This window comes from Sminthopsis crassicaudata, chromosome 4, assembly GCF_048593235.1.
Source record: "Sminthopsis crassicaudata isolate SCR6 chromosome 4, ASM4859323v1, whole genome shotgun sequence".
Lineage (NCBI taxonomy): Eukaryota > Metazoa > Chordata > Mammalia > Dasyuromorphia > Dasyuridae > Sminthopsis > Sminthopsis crassicaudata.
Genome location: NC_133620.1, coordinates 294,507,242 through 294,529,725, shown reverse-complemented (window position 1 = coordinate 294,529,725; position 22,484 = coordinate 294,507,242). Strand labels below are relative to the sequence as shown.

The 22,484-nt window shown below is 43.3% G+C and overlaps 2 protein-coding genes across 3 annotated transcripts; both read right to left on the bottom strand.

Annotated features, from left to right (window-relative positions):
- Positions 1 to 787: 787 nt before the first annotated feature.
- On the bottom strand, positions 788 to 6,137 carry PCOLCE (procollagen C-endopeptidase enhancer). Its single transcript, XM_074311644.1, has 9 exons — positions 5,921 to 6,137; positions 4,847 to 4,955; positions 3,907 to 4,165; positions 2,655 to 2,779; positions 2,410 to 2,546; positions 1,923 to 2,167; positions 1,655 to 1,732; positions 1,154 to 1,324; positions 788 to 1,032 (listed from the first exon to the last, which is right to left on the bottom strand). Exons 1-9 carry the CDS (start codon positions 6,028 to 6,030, stop codon positions 878 to 880), a joined length of 1,389 nt encoding a protein of 462 aa, XP_074167745.1. The 5' UTR covers positions 6,031 to 6,137; the 3' UTR covers positions 788 to 877.
- FBXO24 (F-box protein 24) lies at positions 4,862 to 22,432 on the bottom strand. Of its 2 annotated transcripts, none has more exons than XM_074311637.1 (11): positions 22,314 to 22,432; positions 20,222 to 20,320; positions 19,927 to 20,110; positions 18,891 to 19,129; positions 18,396 to 18,630; positions 17,303 to 17,461; positions 16,845 to 16,966; positions 16,482 to 16,613; positions 8,275 to 8,445; positions 7,258 to 7,673; positions 4,862 to 4,955 (listed from the first exon to the last, which is right to left on the bottom strand). In XM_074311637.1, exons 1-10 carry the CDS (start codon positions 22,314 to 22,316, stop codon positions 7,311 to 7,313), a joined length of 1,707 nt encoding a protein of 568 aa, XP_074167738.1. In that variant the 5' UTR covers positions 22,317 to 22,432; the 3' UTR covers positions 4,862 to 4,955; positions 7,258 to 7,310. The 2 variants fall into 2 exon arrangements, with proteins under 2 accessions (XP_074167738.1, XP_074167737.1); XM_074311636.1 differs by lacking the exon at positions 22,314 to 22,432 and adding an exon at positions 20,548 to 20,740.
- Between the last annotated feature and the right edge of the window lie 52 nt (positions 22,433 to 22,484).

Here is a 22,484-nt window from a genome sequence, read left to right as displayed (position 1 = left end):
TCGCCCCTTCTCTCTAAAATGTCTCAGGTTATACCCTTTTGTACTGTCCGGCTAGTGGATTGACAATTTGGAGCCGTCAGTGACGCTTTTGTTTTTCCGGGAGATTCACCCCAGAGTCTCCAATTCTGTCTGTATTGTCAGACTCCGACCTAAGACTAGGGTTCAAAAATATCCAGCTTTAGTTCCGGGTTCAACCTTACTGGTTCACATTGGCTAAGAAAGCCGCCTACCAGCCCAGAGGGCCATTCAGCGCTGTTCGTCCCGTCCCTCCGGGTCACAGAACTATGCCTAGTGGTTAATAGAAAATTCCGAATCTCTACGTCCCGCCTAAGGGCACTTTTCATTGGCTCAAACACACGTACGTGGCAATCATTCAATTGGCGTCTGCTGGACGGGGAACGTAGGTCTTGGACTGTCCTGCTGGGATCGAGTGGAGTTCTAGGAAGTGACATTCGGCCCCTGCATTGACTGAACCTGACCCAGCTGGGGCATCTCCACGGAGAGGGGGCGCCTGGCCCGTCTTCCTTTTCTTTTAGGTTTCCCCTAACTAGGCTTCTTGCTGAGGTCCCCACACTGTCTTCCTTTCCCCCTAAGCCTAAGTCCTGAATCCAGCTGAGTTGATCTGGAAGGCTTACTCTGGTGGAGAAGGGATGAAAACCAATCAAGAGTTAACCTTTTTTTTGGGGGGAGGGGGGTTTAAGTTTCAGCAAACTAAGACGACCTTGACTTCCTCCCCCTTTGCCCTCCTCTCCTTCCCCCCAGTCTTCACCCTGACAAGTTCTGATTCTTTTTTTTGTCTAGGTGAACTTTATTTGTATTTATTAGAGAAAGTTTGGAGGTAAGGAAGAAATTAGGTAATAATTTGGTGCAGATCATCTCAGGCCCTGGCTGGAAGCTGGGACGGACACTTCTTTTTGCTCATGTTGGTAAGGATCTGGTCCTGGTTTGGTCGATAGAGTACCACAAAACTGTTGGGGTGGAGGACTGCGCTTCCTTCTTCATCCACACTACCCATCAGCAAGTAACTAGCCCCTAAAGGAAGAGTTGGAGAATCAGGCAAGAGGTTCTATGTCTCCTTCCCGTTTGTTCTTGGAACCCACAATATGTTATCCCCCACCCATACTTTATTCAGCTCTTCCAGAAGCTCGCTTACCTTTCTTTATTGGGGGACACTGCCGACAGAGTACATACAATTTAAGTGGGGATCCAGTGGAGGTGGAAGATAGGCCAAGAGCCCCTGCCTTGTAAACACCCGTGAGGGTGATGGTAACAGTGATGCCTTCCCCAGGACCTCGAACCATTGACTTCACTGTCCCTGTCACCACTTTAAAAAAAAGACAGGAAAAGATTAGAAAAATAAAATTTATAGGGAGGACTCATTAGGAGGCTCCATATGGTGGGCAGTATGACTAAAATAGCTCAAGTTAACATGATAGACCAAAGGTTAGGATGCTATTTTGTAGTAGGAAATAAAGCTTGGATAGGGAGGATATAAGGATTGGCAATGGAAAACGGGAGAGAGGGGAGGGGGGAGAAGAGGGGGAGAAAGGTGAAAGAGAAAGGTATTGAGGAGGGCAGGAAGACAAAGTCTTGCAAAGAGCAGGAGAAGGCTCCCGTCAGGAGGTATGAGGGAGTTCATTCTTGGCTTGCTTACCAAAGTCACTGGCACAGAAGTTGCTTTGTAGAGTGCCTGTTCTTCTGCATTGTTTTGGGCAAGGAGTCTTAGGAGTATCTATGGAGGAAATCAGCCTTATGATTTCCTCATCCCACACCCAGCCTTGCTTCATTCTTTCCCAATCCTCCAAGATCTAAGTTGTGTTTATGTGTCCAGTATCGAGACCCCAGATCCCTGTTTTATACACCTTCCTTATCCCCCAAACCCCTGCTCCCTAAACTCTGGTATTTAACTTAATCATGCTTACCGGACTCTGTGGCAAGGGTAGGTTTTAAGTTCTCTTGGACTGGGGTCTGGGGTTTGGTAGGTGGTTTGACTTTAGGTCGTGGTTGTGGAGAAGCTGGGACTGGTTGGTTGTTCCCCATGGAAATAATGCCCTCCTTCCCACCTCCTCTGGGTTGGGCTTTATAGGAGGCAAAAAATCCATCAGCAGTGACACTGAGATCAGAGACAAACTGGACCAGGAGTTCATTTCCTTCTGAAGTGATGGAACTGAGGGAAGGGAAGTTAGTAGGTTATCAGGGGAAGGAAGTGCCCAAGCTATAATGCCCTCAAAGTTTTCTCCAAAAGCCTCTGTTCCACCACTTCTCTTTTCTCCCTCTCTTCCTTCTAAACTTACCCAACCCATTCAACCCTCTTTTTAAGTCATGGTCCTTTCTATTTGATCCAACACCCCCCCCCCCACTTCATCCCAGCCACTAAAACTTGCTCTTCTAATGTCCTTACCCACTCACCTTGGGGCAGTGTCCCCACAATATTTCCCCACTCTTTTTGAATCATCACTTTGTGCTCCATTGAAAATGCTGACTGAATCATATCGGCAATAAGTGTCTGGCTCCAGGTCAAATTTCCCAAAAGTCAGAGAAATCACCTAGTAGAATAGAAATTAACTGGCTAACTAGATACTTGGGTTTCTAATTAATATAGCAGAGAGGCAGATGTTTGAGTTCCCCATGAAGAGCCTAGGGAATGTTGTTACCTGTTCTGGGGGAGCAATGATGAGCCAGGAACAGCTGACTCCAGGAGGATAATCAGATTCAGGCCAGTTGGGTGTGGTCAGGGTACCTTGGGGCTTCTCCAGCCGACCCCCACAGAACTGATGCTCTGGATAGAGAGATAGATATGGGGTGGGGGCAGGGAGAGGGAAAACTAGTGTTCAAGGATGGGGGGGGAGGAGGAAGATCAAATATATGGATTCCTGAATGGAGGAGGGTTGGGGGGAGATAAGGAGAGGGGGAAAATTAGCAAAAAGAGAGTAAAGAAAAGTAGGGACCTGGCTTTCAACATAAAGGCACCCTCAAATTTTCCCTACTTCTCCATCCTTAGAAAATGATAGGAATTAGCTGGAGTATTCTCGGTTCACTTCTCAAACTCGCCCACTTCCCAAACTCTCCCTCTCCCCATAATCTCCTCCTCTCTCTTATTCCCACTTTTTCCTTCTGTAAGGGAAGTCTTATACACCAAATTTAACAGAATTCTTCCAGATTTTTTTTAGTCTTCTCAGTTGGAAGTTTCACACATTTGAGGGCTCTCTCATCTCAAATGGGAGAATGCCTTTTCTAATGCTTCTCTCTGATCCAAGTGGTCCTCACATTTATTTTAAAGGTTGTTTTCTGCTATGGGAAAAGGATGATAGGGTCAGAATCCTAGGACTGGGTTTGGGGGGAGTGATAATTTAGGACAAGGGGAATATATTCATCTGCTTCCTCATCTCCATTCTCTCCATTCTCTCCCTCTTCCCACCTCTTCATTCTCTTTCCCCCCCTCCCCTCCCCAGCTAGGTGAGTTCTAACTGCAGAGGACATAAAGGGCTAAGGAAATTACTCACCATCCCAGTAACCCCACGCCGCCCAGTCCACCCGTGGGTCTGCGCCCCATTTCCGCCTTGCACCTGGGGGGGTGCCTAGAAGAGGGGGGTGGTGGGAGGGAGGGAAAGGAAGGATAGAAAAGATGGGGAGGTGGGACTGAAGGAGCAGTTAGTAAGGACAAAAGGAGAGGGGAGGATGCAAGGTGGAGGATGGGGATTAAGAAGAATAATAACCTGGAGACAAGGCCCTCTATATGGTATGGGATATACTAGCAGGGATAGGCTTCAGCCTCTTGGGAGAAGGGTTTGTATCTCATGGAGATGGACCTGTCTTTCTCTTTGGATTTTGGTAGAACCCAAGATAGAGGGTGGCAGGGCATGTGTTATACCCATGAGTGAGAAGTGAGGAGAGGGGTAATCTCACCATTGCCATTGGTAGCCCGCCCACTGTACCACAGCAGGAAGCCTCGTCCTCCTGTCCCCTCATCAGCCCTCATCCTCAGTGTCACCTGGTTGCCAGGGGCAACCACAGGCCCTGGCCTGAAGGTCCCACAGAAATGTCCAAGACGCTGGCCTGATGTCCCTGCCCCAGCAAAAATCTCTAGGGAATCATAGCGGCAGGAGGGATCCAATTCCAAGTCAAAGACTCGGAAGGAGAGAAAAACAGTCTGACCCTCAGGGACCTAGGGAAGAAAAGAAAAGGACAAAGAGGACAAGGGTTACACTTCAAGATTTAATTTCTTTTCATACCTATATTCCCAACTTCACCATTATTGAGGAGCTTTGTCCTTAGCTATGTGGAGTCATATTGGGAGATGGAACAGATTAGGTGTAGTTCAGGGAAAGAAGCAAAAATTTCCCTCTCTAGCAGTTAAGCCAAGGTAATATAGGGGTCCCAGGGTCCAAGATATAGAGAAGGGATCCCTAGATGTCTTTCTTTGGCCAGTGAGACTTCATTTTTGATAGGGATGAGGCTTGTTTTTACTCCCTTGATCTTGTTGCCCAGGAGTATTCTTTAGCAACAAGGCAAAGAAGAGCCATTACTTCTATAAATTCAAAAGCTTCAGAAAAATAAAGGACTCCAGAATCCTAAATGAGGAATTATATGCTAATGGAGTGCTAAGGCCTAGATTTAATAGGATATATCAAAATAAAGCATCATCTTTGGAGTGAGTGGGTAGGGAGAAGGCAGTAATCAGATCTAGTTTGATGATTAGCAGAGAGGATGGGGATTTTCTGGAACCTGACTGGAGGAAGGATCTTTAAGTCTTAGGGGAGGACTTGATCCCAAGAGAAGCTGTCCTGGTTCCAGAAGGTAGGAAATGGTTGAAAAGGCAGAGCACAAAACAGAGGGGACCACTCACCATGATTGTCCAGATGCATTCCTTGTTAGGGGGATAGTGATTGGGGAAGCCCTCACTTGCCACGTAGCCTGATTCCCCGGTCACATCCCCTCCACACAGGAACACGGGTCTAGGGGGTTGGTCAGACATAAATGAAGGGGGTGGGTAATCAGTATCAGTGAGAGTAGGCAGAACAAAAATAATGTATTAAGAATGGAAAGGTCAAGCTTTGAGGTACTAGTATACAAAGAAATGGGGATGAAACTCAGATGCAGGAGAAAGGTTGCAAAAGGAGAGGTGATAATACTAGAGTTTTTTCTAGAAATGGGTAAAAAGTTTGGCAAATGAGCAAAGCAAATGGCATTACAGCCAACTGGGATAGGAAGCAGAGGAAATAGTTTTGACTAGCTATTCCCAATATCCTTTCTACTCCCATTCCCCAAGGTCCTTCACCCCTACCCTGGCTAGAAGGCTGGAATTCTTGGAATTCTTTCCCTTTACCCTGCCTAGCAGCTGACTTAACTAGCACCAGATGTGTGGATATAGCCACAAGTCTGCTAAAACGAAGGGATAAGATTTAAGGGGAGAGGAAGCAACAATATCTCAATCCAGCCATCAAACTCCCCTTAACTACCACACTTGTCTCAGCTTCTGCTGAAGTCTGGGATTTGGGTATCAATTCCTCCTGACCCTCTAACCCACCCATCCCCCTTCAAAAGTCCTCTTAAATACTTAAGTTCCAATCCTCTAAAAGTGAGGTTGCTCCTTTCAGGTCACATTAATTGGAATAAGGGGTTGAAGGATAGAGAAAAAGAAGTAGAAGACAAAAGGCTCTGTGGAGAGGAGGGAAATTTCAAATGGGAAACTAAATTTAAAAGAACCAGAGAGCCAAAACAAGACGAAAGAGCACTTAGGATAAGTAATAGCCAAATAGGATGGGGGTGTCAAAGTGTGTGTGTGGAGTTAAGGGGTGAGACGGGGAAAAAAAAAAAAAACCTAATGGCTTCCCGGCAATATAAAATCCATAAAGCAGAGTTCCTTTATTGGATTCTGTGGACATTGGGAAGGGTACATTAAGAGTGGAAATAGACCTACCTGGTGTAGTTGGGGCTCTGGGCAGGAGCTCCCTGGGCCTGGGTGAGGGATAGCAGGGTGAAGGAAGTAAAAAAAGGCCCCAGAACGAAGAGTGGGATAAGAGGCAGCATGGCTAGGGGGAAGAGATGTCGGGGTCCCTGAAACAGAGGCAGCGGCTGAGTCCAGCAGCAACAGGATAATCAAAGCCAGATGGGTTGGCTTTGAGTGTGTGGGCGTGGGGACTGAACGAATTAGGAAGAGGAATGGGGGAAGGGAAGGAAGACAGGGATGTGAAAAAATAAGAGCCAAGTCTGGGGGCCTCTCAGGTCCAGTACACACAAATATTGACTTAACCTAAGTGACTGGGGTGGAGAGACGAAGTGGAAGCACCCTAGCTGTTGGCCAAGATCCAAATCTCTTATTTTACCACAAACTCATGTTGTTCTTTGAGGACTCCCCCATTCAGTTCCTATTTGGGACTCCTTCCTGCCTCATAGTTCCATCTGACTTCATCCCATACTAGCTCTTAATTCTACTTACTCCGATTTTCTGTTCCTTTTTTCCCTGCCCCCATTTCTATTCCTTGGTCCCAGGAATGGGGCTCTCCAGTCCAAGTCAGGGATAGGTAAATAGCTCCACCACCACCAGACAAGTTGAATATTAGGAGACAGAAAATTACACAAGAGTGGGAAGAAAGTACTATATGAAAGATTATATATTTGAGAATGACAAAAAAGTTAAGATAGCCTGAGTATATGGTGATAGAATCTGAGGAACAATGGGTGTGAGATAGATGGATATTAAAATTAATGTGAGCAGACAGGAGACTTTGGGGCAAAAAGATAAAGGATCTAATGGGGGAATCAGATGATGAGTGTTTTAGAATATAGAGTAGAACCTCAAAGGAATAGCATTTTCCCTACCATCTAGATCTTAGAAAGGTGCTTGCTGTGGCATAGGTAGAGTTGAAGAAAAAATAAGCCACCTCCTCTGACCATCTCTGCTGACCAGGTCTCCTACCTTCCCTTAGATGATCTTCCTAAGCTTCAAGCATTCTATTCTCAGGTTCCCTGCTTTCTCCTCTTTGAGCCCTTATTTCCCATGGGCATCCAAGGAAACAGTCATTACTATTCCCCTCCTAGGACCCAAGTATCCAGGGCTCTGCTGCAGCTTCTTTTATTGTATCCATCCATCAAATTTCTTTTGTCCATGATGCCCAGGTTGGGGGCCCCTCCTGGGAAATCCCCCCAACAATTTTACAAAACAACCCCGTCCCGACCCAGTGCGTGTCTCCTGTTCCCTCCCCCTTCCCCAAATCTCTCACATATATATAGTACACGCTTCAGCTCTTCTCTGACCTGGCCTGGCCCCTGGCCAGTCTCTCCCCTTCCTTTTGGGGGAATAAAGGGGGTCAGCTTTCAAGGGGTGTGGGTCCTGGGCCACTTCCCCCAGCAGCCCTCTGCAGCATGTCCAGTGCTTCCCAGAAGAAATCCTTCTGTGCAGCTAGCAGAGGCATCCAGCCCACAATCTCCTTCATCTTCTCCATCCGGTCCTGCAGGGTGGGACAGCTGTGAATCTGGCTCAGATACTCTTCACAGGCTCGGGCTGCCCCCCCAGGATCCTGGGATGTCCCCGTCCCCACAGTGGGCTCTGAAGTCCCTGTGGCCCTGCTGGCTGGTAGGTCACGGTAAGTGGGGCGGCGTTCAATGTCATGGCTGGAGAGCATGTAGAGGCATTCTCTCGTGGAGCAAAGAGAGCAAGCACAAAGAGGGACCTAAGTAGAGAGAACATGGTAGGCATCTGAGGCTAGAAGAGATACTAGGGAAGATGACTCTGTGTGTGGAGGAGGATGATGATAATAGGGGCCAGCTTCTTAAAACTGGTTTATGACCTCATATAGGGTCTTGTAATTGAATGTAAAGGGTCGAGAAATTATGATTTGTTATCAGTAAATGTTTGAACTGTATTCTATTTTATATACTTGTCACGTACAAATTTCTCGGGTGAAAAGGGATCGCGAGTGAAAAAAAGTTTAAGAAGTCCTGGGATAGGGCTGGAGTTTTGGAAGGGAAGGTGAAAGGCCTGGACTTTGGGAAGTCTGCTTCATTTTCCTACAGAGTCAACTAAATAGGAGAAACTAAATAGGCGTGGGGGAGGGACCAGGGAAGAATGAGGATTATTGGGTAGGGCCCCCATAACAAATGGAATACAATAGAAAAGGGATCAAGAAATAAGAGTTATGTGTGCATGTATACCACTTGGGGCAGGGAGGGTAGAAATCAAAAAAGCCTACTTTCTTGTTATCTATCTTGACCCGTACTTTCTTGATCCCTGATCTCAAAATCCCCCTCTGCTTCCCCCACCATGATCCCGACCTTGACATGGAGCTTGACGAAGGAGGCGCTCCCCTTGGGCCAGCCAGGGAGCCGACCTCCAGCTCCACAGCCACAACCCAGCAGCTCCTTGCTGAAATCCGAGCTCTGGCTCAACACGAGGGAATGATTCAGGCCACACCAGAGGGCAATGGGGCGCTGCAGGTAATGTACCTGGGGACAAGATGTCAGGATCCCTGAGGTGAGGAAAGACACCAAGGATTCTTGGGTTGGGGGGCAGGGAGGCTTGGGGAGTGGGAGGTAGGAAAGAAGAGACTTTCAGCTTGAATCCCACCTCCTGTGTGAAGCTTTCCCTGACTTGCTCCATATTTCCTTATCTTGAATTATACTGTACTGCAATCTGTACTACAGATTGGTCTAGAAGTTTTTGCCATTCTCCAGTTTCATTTTGTTTTTTTCTCCTCAATAGATTTTAAGTGAAGGAACCCTGACTTCTCCTTTTTATACTTTCCCTACATATCCCTTTACCAATACATTTCAGTTCCTGTATTCATCTGCTCATCTTAAACTTCAATCTTCTAGAAATAGGTGATCTGTTTTTAAGGTTTACCATACTACATATTAGTACAGTCCCTGTGACAGACTATAAATTAAAATCTTACCCCTCTTTCAGCTCTTCTTTTTCCATTGGCTTCTTTGCTGCTTCCTAATATGCCTTCCCTTGCTTCCACACAAACCTCTCACTATCTCCAGCTGCCTCTTAGAGTCAAATAAAGTGAGAAAAAGCTCTGGATTTGGAATCAGAAGATTTATATTTTAATCATGCCTCTAGGATTAGTTATCTGTATGATATGTGACTTTATCACCCTTGGGTGATAGTTTCCTCATCTTGGAAGATGAGAGTTTGAGACCAGGGGGAGAATTCTCTTTGGCTCCTCATGTAAGGCCAGTCTGTGGTCTTCTGATCCAAGTGCTAATACACTTTTATTATATTACTAAAAAATTACAAAAAAATTCAACCACTCAGTTTCTTCGAGCCTGTACTCTATTTTTTTCTATTATACAAAAGTGAAAAGATTAAATATTGTCCTGGATTGGTCATTCTGGTGACACTTTTTGCCATTCTCATTTTGCTAGAACTTAGATATACATAAGAACGTTGTCCACCCTGTTCTGGAAACTATTTCTTCCCTTAGCTTCTGTAATATCATCCTGGTTCTCTCTTTCTGCCACTCTGCTTTAAAAAAAAAATTTCCTTTTTTCTTCTTTAGTTTGTTTTTAGCTGCTCTTTTTCCTCTTTTCTTCCCCCCTTTTTCTCCCTTCTCCCTTTTTTCCTCTTTCGTACTTTCTCACCACTTCACTTATCACTTCTCTAAAAAGTAAGGTGGGACAGAAAAAAAGAAAGTAGATTGGGAGTCTCAGTTCCACCATCTGCTCACTAGCACTGAGATCTCTGACCATTCATTTATAGCTTCTTCAAACTTGTTCCCTCTTTTGTAAAATAGGAGAAATGGATTAGCAATACTGTCACTGTTTAATTCTTTGAATTCCTATTAGAATGAAATGAAATAATGTATATAAATGTTTTATAACTATCAAGTGTTCTCTAATCTAGAGTTTGCTAACTCTGTCCTGTCACCCAAACTGCAGGCATTATTTTTAATTACCTGCTAACACATTTTTAGTTAGCCTTCATTGTTAACTTTCACACATCCAAAGTGCAGCATTTATCTTTTAGTGCAGCTCATCTTTTCCCCCAAACCAGTTTTTTCTCCCAATAAAAGGAGGTAAAATTTTATCTCATAGTTACAGTTGAATCTTAGTGGGATAAGACTTCCTGGAATATGACTCTGGAGGAGTATACATTAAATCACTTAACTCTCTCTAAGCTTCAGTTTTTTCATGTGTAGATAAGAGGGAGATATCAGATTAGATGGCCTCTAAAGTCTCTTCTAACTCGGACTAAACCTTTCTGTTAGATGAAAAGGCACAGATTGGGGCCCAATAATATTGTATGTATATTAAGAAATTAAACTTGTATGAATAGATGCAAGATTTGCTTCTCTCTGGAGAGAGAAGCATAGTAGAAAGCATTCCAGTGAGGATATCAAGAGGCAGAAAAAGAAACAATATTGTCACTGAAGTATACCATAGACTACCAGGAAAGAAAGGGGACAAAGATGTGAATGCATGATATAGTGGTGCCAAGAACCTTTAGTTATCCAGATCTCAAGATGATCTTTTACATTTGAAGACAGAAATAAAAAGGCAAATAGGGAAATGATAGCCCTCTAAAATGGAGAGATAGTAAAAGAACACTTAGCTGATCTTGATGAGTTCAAGATTAAATGCTCAAGACCAAGTTCAACTGAATTACATCACTGGATACTGAAAGAAATGGTAGATAAGACTACTAATTCACTAAGTAAATGATCTTTGAAAATAATAGAGGGGCAGCTAAGTAGATAGAGCACCAGCCCTGAAATCAGGAGGACCTGAGTTCAAATTTGAGCTCAGACACTTAATACTTCCTAGCTGTATGGCCCTGGGCAAATCACTTGATCCCAACAGCCTCAGCAAAAAACCCCAAACAAACAAAAGGAAATAATGGAGAATATGAAATATCATAGGACTGAAGATAGGTTAATGTCTTAATTTTTTAGAAAGGGGAAAACTGAAATCTGCAAATCATAAGGTAGTGAGCTTGACTTTTGATGTCTGGCAAAAATCTGGAATTTTTTATTTAAAAGATATATAGTTAATGGATATCCAGAAAAGGAAGCAGCAATCACAAAGCACAGCTTAGCCAAGAACAGGTCATATGAGATTAACTTAGTTCCCTTTTGTGATAAGATTACTAAACTGTTAGAGGAATGGTGTAGGAATAGTTTACTTAGATTTTAGCAATATATTTTATAAAATTTCTATAGATTATACTATAATATAGTCAAATATTGACTGAATAGTCAGACTGAAATATCAGCTTGGAATATCAGTTCCATATCAGTTTTGAAGAAGAATTCTATGCAATTGTTTGGCCTTATTTTTAGATCCATTCATTCAACAAACATTTATTAAACACTAATTATGTGGCAGGCAGTTAGTTAGCTAGATCCCAGACATACGAAGATCTAGTCAGTTCTCATAGGTTTAACTCTTCATCCCTATTTAGATGACTCCCAGGATCTATGTTTCCAGCCCAAGTATTTTCCTCTAGTTTTGCATTATCAGCTATTAGACATTTCCAACTAAGAATCCCAGACATCTTAAATTGAACATGCCTTAAAAAATAACTCATCAGCCTCCCAAAACTCCTCCCTAACTTCCCTATTTCTACTGAAATTCTTAGTAACCAAGGTTTTCAACTTCAGTCTTCTTTGTTTTGTTTTTTTAATGTTATAAACAATAAATTATCAAGTCTTGGCAAAGTCTACCTTAGTAACATCTCAAACATCTAATTCCCTTTCTCTTCATTCATCCCTTATCAACTCCTATTTATATTATTACAATAGTCTTCTAATTGGTTTCTCTGCCTCAAGTCTCTTCCATTTCCAATTAATCCTTCAGACAATTGCCAAATTGATATTCCTAAAGCACAGATCTGACTATGCTACTCCCTTGCCCAGTGGTTTCCAAGTGACTTTGGAACCAAATACAAGACTCTTGACATTTAAAGACCATTGCAATGTGGCCTATTGCACATTATTTTCCCTTCACAAACTACTTTCCAGCCAAAATGCATGTTCTCCATACATGTTGTTATATTTCCTATCTTTTTGCCTTTCTATAGGCAATTTTTTTATACCAGTAATGCTCTCCCTTCTGTCCTTAGATTCTTTTAAAACTCAGTTCAGATGTCTCATCTTATAGGAGTGGTTTATTCTGATCCCCATCCCCATTCCCAGTTCTAGCCTTCTTTCCAGAAATCATTTTGTATTTATTTTCTACTTAAATCTAATACTCTTAATAGTATGCAAACTCTAAAAGGTATAAACTGCTTCATTTTTTGTTTTTGTAATGGCGCCTAACCATGTCTGGTGTTTAATACTTGATATACCCATTGATTAAAGAATGCCTAATCCAGTGTTTAACAGAGTGCCTGGTAGACTCTGAGCTTTTAATATGTACTCTATGTGAGTATGTGTGGTAATTTGGGTTAAGTGACTTGCTCAGGGTCACACAGCTAAGAAGTGTTAAGTGTCTGAGGCTGGATTTGAACTCAAGTCCTCCTGACTCCAGGAGCAGTGTACCATCTAACTGCCCCCCATTTAATAAATACTTGATTTGACTTGATCAAATACTGGTACATGAAAGTAATGGAATATTACTGTGCCATAAGAAATGAATATGAAGAATTCAAATAAGCATGGGAAGACTTGGGAAGACTTATATGAACTGATATAGTAAAGCAAATAGAACCAGAAAATAATATATATCACTACAACAATATTAATGGAAAGAAGAAAATGGAACTGAACAATATATATAATAATCAACTTTGGCCCCAGAGATTAGAAAATGCACCTCCCTACCTTCTTTGCAGAGGTGAGGGATTGTGGCTGTGGAACACTGCATATGCTGTCAAATATGCTGGCTAGTTTTGTTGAACTGCTTTTTTCCCTCTTTATTCTTTGTTACAAGGAATAGCTTGATGGGTAGGGGAGGGAGGAAGGATATATTCATAAATGAAGGTGATATAAAAATGAAAGATATCAACACAAATTGAAAAAAAAAATTTTTAATACTTGTTGGATGAGTGAAAGATCAAAACAAAAGAATCCCTAACCTCAAAGATCCTTACATTCTACTGTGGTAAAAACAGTACATATATAAAGAGATACAAACCAAAAAATATACATCATAATTGTATATGATGGGAGAAAGGTAGCTAGCAACTTTACTATGTAACATTTTCAGGAGAGACTGAAATATCATGTTTCTCAAACTAGGAAGCAGATAATGACAGATCAGAATTGTGAAAGACTTTGGCACAGACCATATCATAGAAGCAACAGGCTTGTTCAACTTCTTTTTATGGAAAGGGACAGGCAGGTGGTACAGTGGGTACCAGACTTAAGAGTCAGGAAGACCTGAGTGACCTAACTTCATATACAACTTTATTCACTTCCTACCAGTATAATCCTGATCAGATCACTTAATCCATTTGCATCAGTTTTCTCATCTTGTAAAATGGAGAAATCACCTACTTCTTAGGGTTGTTGTGAGGATCAAACAATAACTGTAAACCACCTACTTAGCACATTATCTGTAAATCTTGCCTCTTGAGTACCTGGCACAATCAATTGCTTAATAAATATTTATTGACTGACTGACTAGATGTGTGACCCTGAGGCAAATCATTAACTCATTCTGAGGGATTACACTCAGTGGTCTCCCATATGCTCATTTAGCTCCAAATCTAAAATCCTATGAACTAATAAGATGACATTTAATAGCAATATATCAAATTTTATTTTTTTGGAAGCTTAAAAAATCAAGTGAAAGTTGGGAGAATTATGGCTAAAATGGAGCTTACTTGAAAAAAGATCTCAGCTTAATATGTGTGATCAGTATAATGCAGATTCAGAGAATCTGAAGCTGTTTCAGAGAAGCATATTCTCCAAGATTAGGGAGGTGATGCTCCTGTTGTACTCTGTCATTGTAAGTCCATATTTAGAATATTGTATCTGGTTCTGGATGCCAACTGTTGGAAGGACATCAATAAGCTGGATAGCACTCAAAGGAGAGCCATCAGCATGGGGAAAGGTCTTAAGATCATGCCATATGAGAATCATTTGAAGGAACTGGGGACATTTAACCTAAAGAAGGAAAAGGTTATAATATAGAAGAAGGAGGATTAGCTTTCTCTGTACGGTGTGAGGTCAGAATAAGGAACAGGCAAATTTAGACTTGATATAAGGTATAACTTTCTATCACTTAGAGCTATCTAAAGAACAAGTTGTCTCAAGAGGTAGTAGTTTTTCTTTTTCATTGAAGATTTTCAGATTTTTGTTCAGATAGTGATTAGATTTAATAATTTCTAAGTACCTTCCAAATATTAAGATTCCATCTCTCTGTTGAAGGTACTATCAGTCTGAAAATCTTATTCATCTATACATTCATCTCTTGTCATATAATCAGTTACAAAGACATTTTTAAAAATATTTCTCACAATACTTCACTTATATTCCTAATGCCTTCCACCCTAGTCTAGGTTCTTATTAACTAATGGATGAATTATTTTTATGGACTTCTAGGCCCAACTTGAAATGTAACCTTTGAGTTCAAATTTAGCAAAAGAGACACTGCTATGTGACCCCAAACAAATCAATTAACCATATGCTTCAGTTTCCCCATATGTAAAATGGGACAAATAGCACCTACATTCCAGGACTGCTGTGAGGATAAAATATCTGTAAAGTGCTTTGAAAAATTTTAAATGCTCTATAAATGCTGTTATCATTATTAGTTACAGAGAACTTTTTTGGGATAGGAGAGCTTTCTTTGTACATCCAGCACTTGATACAGTGCCTTAGCACATAGTAGATGCTTAATATGTGGTTTTAACTTGATTACCTAAGAACCTGTACCCTTCTACAATGATGGAAATGGCACTTATATTAGGACTCTTCAGGTTCAAAACTAGAAGGGATCTTGGAGGTCATCTAGTCCAACCCTTACTGATGAGCAGACTGAAGCCCAAAGAGGCTAATCATGGGGCCCCCCCCCAAAATCACCTGGGGTAAATAATAAGAGTCAGGATTTAAATTTATTACATCCTATGTTACAAATTGTTTGTCCGTGTTTTATCTCATCTGCTAGAATAAGCTTCTTAAAAGCAGGGACTGCATCTTAATCCTCTAGTATCCTTTACAAAGCTCAGGGACATGAAATACTTAACATTAAAACTATAAAGTTGTAAAGACCTAAAAAAATCATACATTTGTGGAATGAATGACTTCCCTGACTATTCTTTCCCCTTTAGCAACCCATTTTTCTCACATCTGCCTGACTTCCTTTCTTTCTTTGTGTCACTTAAATTTTTTTAATGATATACTTTGCTTTTATATGACCTTCATTTCAGATATGTACCCTTCCTCCACCCCCTCACAAGCCATCCCCTTTGTAAATTTAAAAATGAAGGGGGAAAAAAAAAAAAAGCAGTTCAGCAAAACCAACCAACACATCAGTCACAGACTATTTCTTCATAAGAGATTGTGTAGTAGAATGGAAAGAGTACTTATGAATCAGGAGACAGAGGTTGTTCAAGGCGCAACCTTAGGATCCTGGAATGTCATAATTTCTTTGAGCTTGAGTTTCCTTATTTGTGAAAAAGAGATACTTGCTTCTGCCTAACATACAGGACAGTGAGAAAAGCATTTTGAAAATCAGAGAGTGGTACAGGAACAAATTATTATGAACTACCACTTTCATCACATCATGGCTCTACTTTAAAACCTCTGATGGTCACTTTACGCCACCATAAACTTTGTTCTTGGTCCATCATAATTTGGCCTATTCATTGCTGATTCAATCTTATTTCCAATGGACAATGAAATGAATTTGTGAGTCATAGAACCCTCTGCTGCTTATAAGCTACTCGTTTGACTTTAGGTAAGTCACTTACCTCTCTGGGCTTCAGTTTCCTCAACTATAAAATTGGGGGGGGGTGTAATTAAGTAGCCTCTGGCATCCTTAAAGCTCTAGATCCATGAACCATCGCCCTTACAAATCACACTTGTAAAAATGTCATGTCTTGTCTATTATTTCTTACTTGACTGTAAACCACATGTGGCCAAGATAGCCTGACTGATGTAAAATTTGTCTTCCTCAGAGCTTAGTACAAAGTTGAGTCACATATAAAGCACTGAATGTTTGTTCAATTGAATATTATCTTATACTGTTTTTCAGTTGTTTCAAGTGTTCAAAAATCTCCTACTTGGATTGTAACTCTTAAAAGACAAAAGCTTTTCCTATTCTTTTTTCCCCCCACAATACATTGCCATCCATACACAAGATTTTCAAGTAAATATCTTTTCATAGGTTGATATGATTAATGCTGTGCACAGAGAACAAGAAGTGATATATACCCCACTGAATTATTTCTTGCTTAGTTGGAGACTAGTACTCAATTCTGGGAGTATCTAATGGGAAAAGCAAGAAACCTAGGTTCTATAACAGAAGTCAGTAAGAGGGTGTGCATCCAGACACCTGGGTCAGCTATCCCAAATTTTGGGCATGGATCTCACCTGAGTCGGTTCCCCACGGTCCATCTTGTCCCCTGTCCCCAGCTGCCCGTACCGGTTGTTTCCCTGCATGAATATTCGTCCGAATTCATCTACCAGACCAAGATGATTGTAGCCAAGAGCACAGAATAATATCTAGAGAGGAAGATGAAGTAGAAGGGACAGTAGTAAGGCCAGGCATTGTGCTCCTTTGACTACAGTTCCCAAAACCAGATCCCTTTTTTTTTTTTTCTTTCCCATTTATTTTTAAGTTAACACCTCCTTAATAACTCCCCTTTCCCATTCTGAACAAATCTTTTTTCTCCATTTTTTCTATTACTTCTGCTTCCTAGCTCCCCCTCCTCTCCCCTTTAGAGGTTCTCCTACCTTAGCAGGTAGTGAGAGGGCAAGTGGCATCTGTTGGTCCAGAGGATCAAAGGCATGAAGGGTCCCAAAGAGATCACGATATACTCCAGGAGTGTGTACCTCAAAATACACTCCCCCCTGGTCTGGGGGGGTGGGGATTCTCAGCACTGAAGCTCCTAAAATACCCACATGTCCCAAGGGCAAGACTCCCATCCCTAGATGAAGGCTATCTCTAGATAAGACTGTTGGAGAAATGCAATAAGGGAGAAAGGGGATGGAGGACAGGATAAAAAAATTAGGGACACTAGTCCTTGGGTGAGTGGGGATTTTTAAAGTCTGTAGCAATACCAGGTACAGTAATGCTCAATTTACATATGAGTAATAATAACAATTAACTTATTCATAGGACCATGGGAGAGGGGAATGAGGATTTGAACTAAGCAAGGTTTTACAATGAAGTGGGGCCCTGGGAGATGTACCCGTAATGTAGAGTGTGCTGCTTTGATTGGAGGCCATTCGGGCCACTCGGAGATGGGGCAGACAACGAGACACTTTCCTCAGTGCCAGTTGCACTGTGTAAGACCGAGGCTGGTCTAGCTGTGTTTCATTCACCACGAGGGAGTAAATCTTTCCTTCCTCTGGAGAATGTAGGGGGATGGGCCAGGAAGAGGTTGTTAGGAATTTTGAGGGAATAGGAGATCCCCACTCCCACACCATTCAAACTGACCCTTCAAAACCAGGGAATAATTTCCTTTCCTATGAGATGCAAGATATGGCACACTAGGAAAGAGTGACTTAAACAAGTTCACCAAAGATTCTTCCCATCCTCCCCCCAACCCTAATTTGACAGTCTTCTCAAACTCAGTTGAGTTAGAAGGTTGGAGGCAGGGAGAATTTAGGTGTAACTAAATTGTCAAGATCCATGCTTCAAGGAATTTGAAGCAGAATTGAGGTCTAAATGGGATAATATTTAGGAACCTAGCAAGAGTTAATGATCTTTTTGATCAATCCATAAGCAAACATTTAGCACTTCTTGTATGCCAGGCAACTGTTAGGCTCAGGAGATACAAATATAAAATGAGATAATCCTTTTATCTAAGAAGCTTATGCATTTAAGTACTTTATTACATGCTTATAAGCACTTTGGCTTTTTACATTTATTTATTTTTGATGACATTTTGAATTCTGATTTATCTCCTCTCCTTCCCAACCCAGCTTAGAGAAGACTGACATTTGATATAGATATGGTTGCATAAATTTTTTACATTTCTAAGGCATTTACTTATCTATGCTTGTCTCCCCCAGTACTTAGTACTGATTTGTGATAAGTGTGGGCTTAACATGTCTATTTATTGGAATTATGGGAAAAAGAGACCAGCATGGCCTCTCAAAGTGCCCTGGACCAACTATCTGGATGTCTGATTCAGACTGTGTAATCTTAGGCAAATCACTTCCCCTCAGTTTTCTTATCTACTTAAAAATGAAGGAGAAGATAGAAGGAACTCCTAAGGCCTCTTCTGACTGACTGACATTCTGCAAATTTAGATTTGGGAGACGATGGTAGGACCCTACCAGTAAGCAGTAACAGAGCCCGCTGAGTCTCCTGACCAACCAGCACAATCTGCTTGAAGCGCATGGAGTGGTGGAATGTCATCTTGAAGACACGCTGCCCGCTGGACTGCAGATAAACCTCCACACAGTCGCAGGCTCTTCCACCAGGTCCCCCCAACCCTCCTGGCTGCTCCCTTGTGGCCAACACATACAGGTATTTACGATAGACAGTGTCACTCCGTGGATCTGAGGCAAACTAAGGAAGACAGGGATACCTGGGTTCCAGAGGGCACTTGGCAAAATGGTAGGGCAATTAGGATACCTTAATCTCAGAATAGGTAGAAATTACTAATCCCGAAGTCCTAGGGCTAGAAAGCAGTGGATTGGAGCTAAATTCCCACTTGCCTAGATCTAAGGGACATCAGTAGTAGCAGGCAGAAAGGGGACAGTCTACTTGGGTCTTAAGAATGAGTAGGAGAATTTGGCAGAGGGTCTGTAAGGGTCTCATTCTCTCACATCCTTGGCTCCCCGGCACAGCACAACATAGCGGCATGCCCGTTTCCATTGGATCTGGCCAAGAGTGGAAGACACCAGTGCATTCTTGAGGAAGAAGAGAGTCCCAGCATAATCAAGAATGAAGACATGGTCCTTGGTTGGCAGGAAGCGTCGGTATCCATGGGCAAGCAGAGGGGCCACGCTCTTACTGAGGCAGCGGCGGCGGCCCCCAAACGCCTGGAAGTATAGGCCTTTGGTGTCTGGGGGAGGGGGAAATTATATATGGCAGGGGGCAGTGGTTAAGAGTTGGGGTAAACTGGATTCTGCAACTCCATGGTTGTTAACTCCCTACCCCCCTCCCATTTATAGGATTAGGAATCATTTAAAAATCCATACCCATATTTTGTAATTCTTAGGTCACAGGCCTGGGCACTTCCTTCTTTCCCTTTCCCCCATGCCAAATCTCCCTGTCCCCAAAGACATGCTTAAAGGCTGCCTGTCCAAAACCCTCATACATACTGAGCCTAGAGTTAGAAATACAGAACCCAGGATCCTCCCCAGATTCATCCCTCAGAGAAAAATGGGTGAGAGAAGCAAAGCTAGAGATTGCCAAGGAATCTTTAGAGAGGTTTGGGCAAAATCTTGGATAATTCTATTTGTCAGAAATTTAGGATTAGTGATCTTTAAGTTTCTCTGGGAGAATGCTAAATTTCTGGACTTTTTAGGAGCAGGGAAGGAGAAAAAAAACAGAAGAAACATGTTATTGGACTGGATATTCAGAAGCAGGGCTTAGTGGATAGCCAAGAATTTTTAGATTACAGAAGGATTTTCTTGGAGAGCTACTAATTTCTACAATTCTAAGGCATTTAATGGCATTTCTAGGGTAAAGAAGTGGAGTAGGATTGAGAGGGCATACAGCTGAGTTCAGTAAATCTCTTCTAGGATATCGCTTAAGATCTTGGGAATCGTAAGGTAGATGGACTAAGAAAAAGAGCTTAGGGCCAAGCTGTAGGAATGGGGTTTGCTAGGGGTGGGGAATTCTGTTATTGAGTCATACAGTTTAGGATAGCAGCTCTTTTCCAGGGCCGGGCACCAGCACCCTGCTCCCTGAGTCGGGGGCTGAGCCGGCGACAGATTCTCCTCCATACACCCTCAGCATCACATACTTCCTGGAAGTAGCGACAGGTCTGACCCAGGGCCACAATGTCCCGGACTGGGAGGAAAGAGATAATATGTTCCACCTAGAGGATTTAGAGAAAGAAAGATATCAGTTGAGACATGTATGCCTGGCCCCAACCTCAGCACCAACCTTTCCCAAAGTCTCAGGCTCCTAGAAAAGTCCCTCAACTTACCAGCTCAGGGGGGAACAGCTGAACAGACACAGGGTTCCCTCTGCCCTTCTTCCCACCACTTCCAGGCTCTGGTCCACATGGGGGGCAGCTCCGCTTTACCTACCCAAGGAGAAGAAAAATGTCAAAATCATTTAGTCATGTTACCACGGTTTTTCTCCTTTATTTTCTTTCTTGTAGCTCTTGCCTGTTTCTTTCTTATCTTTCCCCTCTCTAGATTCATAGTTGTATTTCCCTCCCATTATGTCTATCTGTCCTTCAGGCCTGTTTCTGTGCAGAAGACATAGTTATTTCCCCACTACCCTACGCCCTGCCCCTGTCCCCCTCACCCTGAGCCCCTCCTCCCGACCGCACAGCCTTGTGAATCTCTGCAGCCTCCTTCTTCGGCTCCTCCTCACCATCCTGACCCCCCTCCCCCCCCTGCTCCTTCCCTTCCTTGGCCACCTGGGCCCCCCCCCTGCCCCCTTCACTCAGCTCCTGGGCCCCACCCGTGCTGCCCTTCCCACACCATGCCCCCAGCCTGGGCTTGGGGGCCCTTTGAGGCCCCTCCCCCTCTGCAGCCCCTCCCCCACATGGAGCACCAAGCAAACAAACTTCTCTGTGACCTCACCATCCAGCCACTGTGACCTGTGTACCCAACCTTACCCAGAACTGTATCTCTTAGCAAGCCCCTGGTAGTCTGACCAATATCTTACCTTATGGCCTCAGAGGACTCACAGCATGATTCATCAATAAAGGGATACTTCTTTCTTCCAGGATTTATTCAGGAGCAGTAGCCGAGATCTTCCTACACCACAACTTCCAATCCTCTAACTTCATACTCCAGTAATGACTAGGACTATATATCACAGGCCTGGGATAGCTAATCTCTCTTTCTTGCCAACTTTTACTGGGTTCTGGAAAATGGAGTCTTTTTGGGTGGCATGAGGGAGGGTTTTTTCCCCAATTCAGAAACATCCTAATAATGCTCAGTATCTGCTCCCTGTGTTGGCTAGCTGGCTCAATGGTTCATGGGTCCTGACGACAAGCCTAACCCAGCTAGCTTGGAGCTTTTGCTAAAATCAGTCAGCCTCACAAGAACTACCACCAGACAAAAACAAACCAAAAGTTCTGGATTAAGCTTTAGCAAAAACATCTTCATACCCGAAAGCACAGCTTTTTTTTTTGGGGGGGGGGGGGGAGAGAGAGAGGTAAGAGGGAGAAACTATGGAGATTTTTCATTCCTAATCCTTTTATCCAGTCCTAGAGCTGTTCCCCCGACTCCTGGGAAGCCTCTTGAGGGAATAGGTCATATGGGGAGTTTTCATTCTTAGGAGAAAGAAAGCCAGTTCAGCAGGAATAGGGATTTGTAGCCGGAGCTGGAAAGGAGAACAGCTTGGAGGCGGAGAATTCACCTGCCTCCTCTCCCTTCCAAAGACTGACAGCGGCAGCTTCCCGTGCAACCACCGTGGGCAGCAGCCCGTGCACCCTCTCCGTGTCTCTCTCAACACCTAGACCCTCATACTCCCCGCCCTTTGAGTTGCTTCAGGTCTCTGGCATTTTCCGGACACGCACATACACGTACTCTACCTCTACGACCTTCTCACAGGCACGCTCACCTCCCTTGCACCCTTAGATCACTGCCTGAGGAGTCCATCCGACTTTTGCACGCTCGCTCTGCCACACTCGGGCCTCCTTATCTGTAGCCAGTCTCCAGCACTTCTCACCAGTTCCTGCCCCTTTCGTCCCCCTGCTCCTCCTCTTTCAGTCCGTACATAAACCAGTCATCCTCCCTGGGCGCTCCCAACTTTCTCTAGCTCGCTCATCTTGCCCCCTAGTGGTAACAACCCATAGCTTCTCTCACATCCGTCCTCTTCCAAGATTAGTGGAACCTCAGCCTCCACCCAGCTTAACCCTGGCACCGCCCCCTTCTATTACTATTGGCCGGCAAAAACGTTCCTCAGAGCAGAGGCCACGCCCTCAACTCACGTCTCTTAGTTTTCTTCCTGAGGGTCTTCTGATTGGTTTGTTTGTCAGCCACTCGCTCACTGCTAGCCTATGATTGGCTACTGTGAGGAGAAGGTACAGCCTACTGTGTTCGCATCGTTTGACGTACCATTTTACTCAAGTGCTGGAGTCCCCGCCTTCTCGCTGGACCTGATTAGCTCTCCGCTCAGTTTCGGGCGTTATGATTGGATGCAGCATCGAGGGGTGTGACAGCCTCGAGCCGCGGCCGTTGGCGAGCACTCCATTCTATCCCTCCTCCCCTTCTCTTCTCGCTGAAGGG

Excerpts from the sequence above, each read along its gene's own strand:
- PCOLCE (XM_074311644.1), bottom strand. The coding sequence starts at position 6,030 with ATGCTGCCTCTTATCCCACTCTTCGTTCTGGGGCCTTTTTTTACTTCC. Across the intron at positions 1,733-1,922 it reads TACCCTTGCCACAGAGTCCG|ATACTCCTAAGACTCCTTGC; the intron begins GTAAGCATGATT and ends TTTCCTCCATAG. Across the intron at positions 1,033-1,153 it reads GTGTCCCCCAATAAAGAAAG|GGGCTAGTTACTTGCTGATG; the intron begins GTAAGCGAGCTT and ends CTCTTCCTTTAG.
- FBXO24 (XM_074311636.1), bottom strand. The coding sequence starts at position 20,619 with ATGGTGAGGAGGAGCCGAAGAAGGAGGCTGCAGAGATTCACAAGGCTG. Across the intron at positions 20,321-20,547 it reads GTCGGGAGGAGGGGCTCAGG|GTAAAGCGGAGCTGCCCCCC; the intron begins GTGAGGGGGACA and ends CTCCTTGGGTAG. Across the intron at positions 8,446-16,481 it reads ACCGTGGGGAACCGACTCAG|GTACATTACCTGCAGCGCCC; the intron begins GTGAGATCCATG and ends TCTTGTCCCCAG.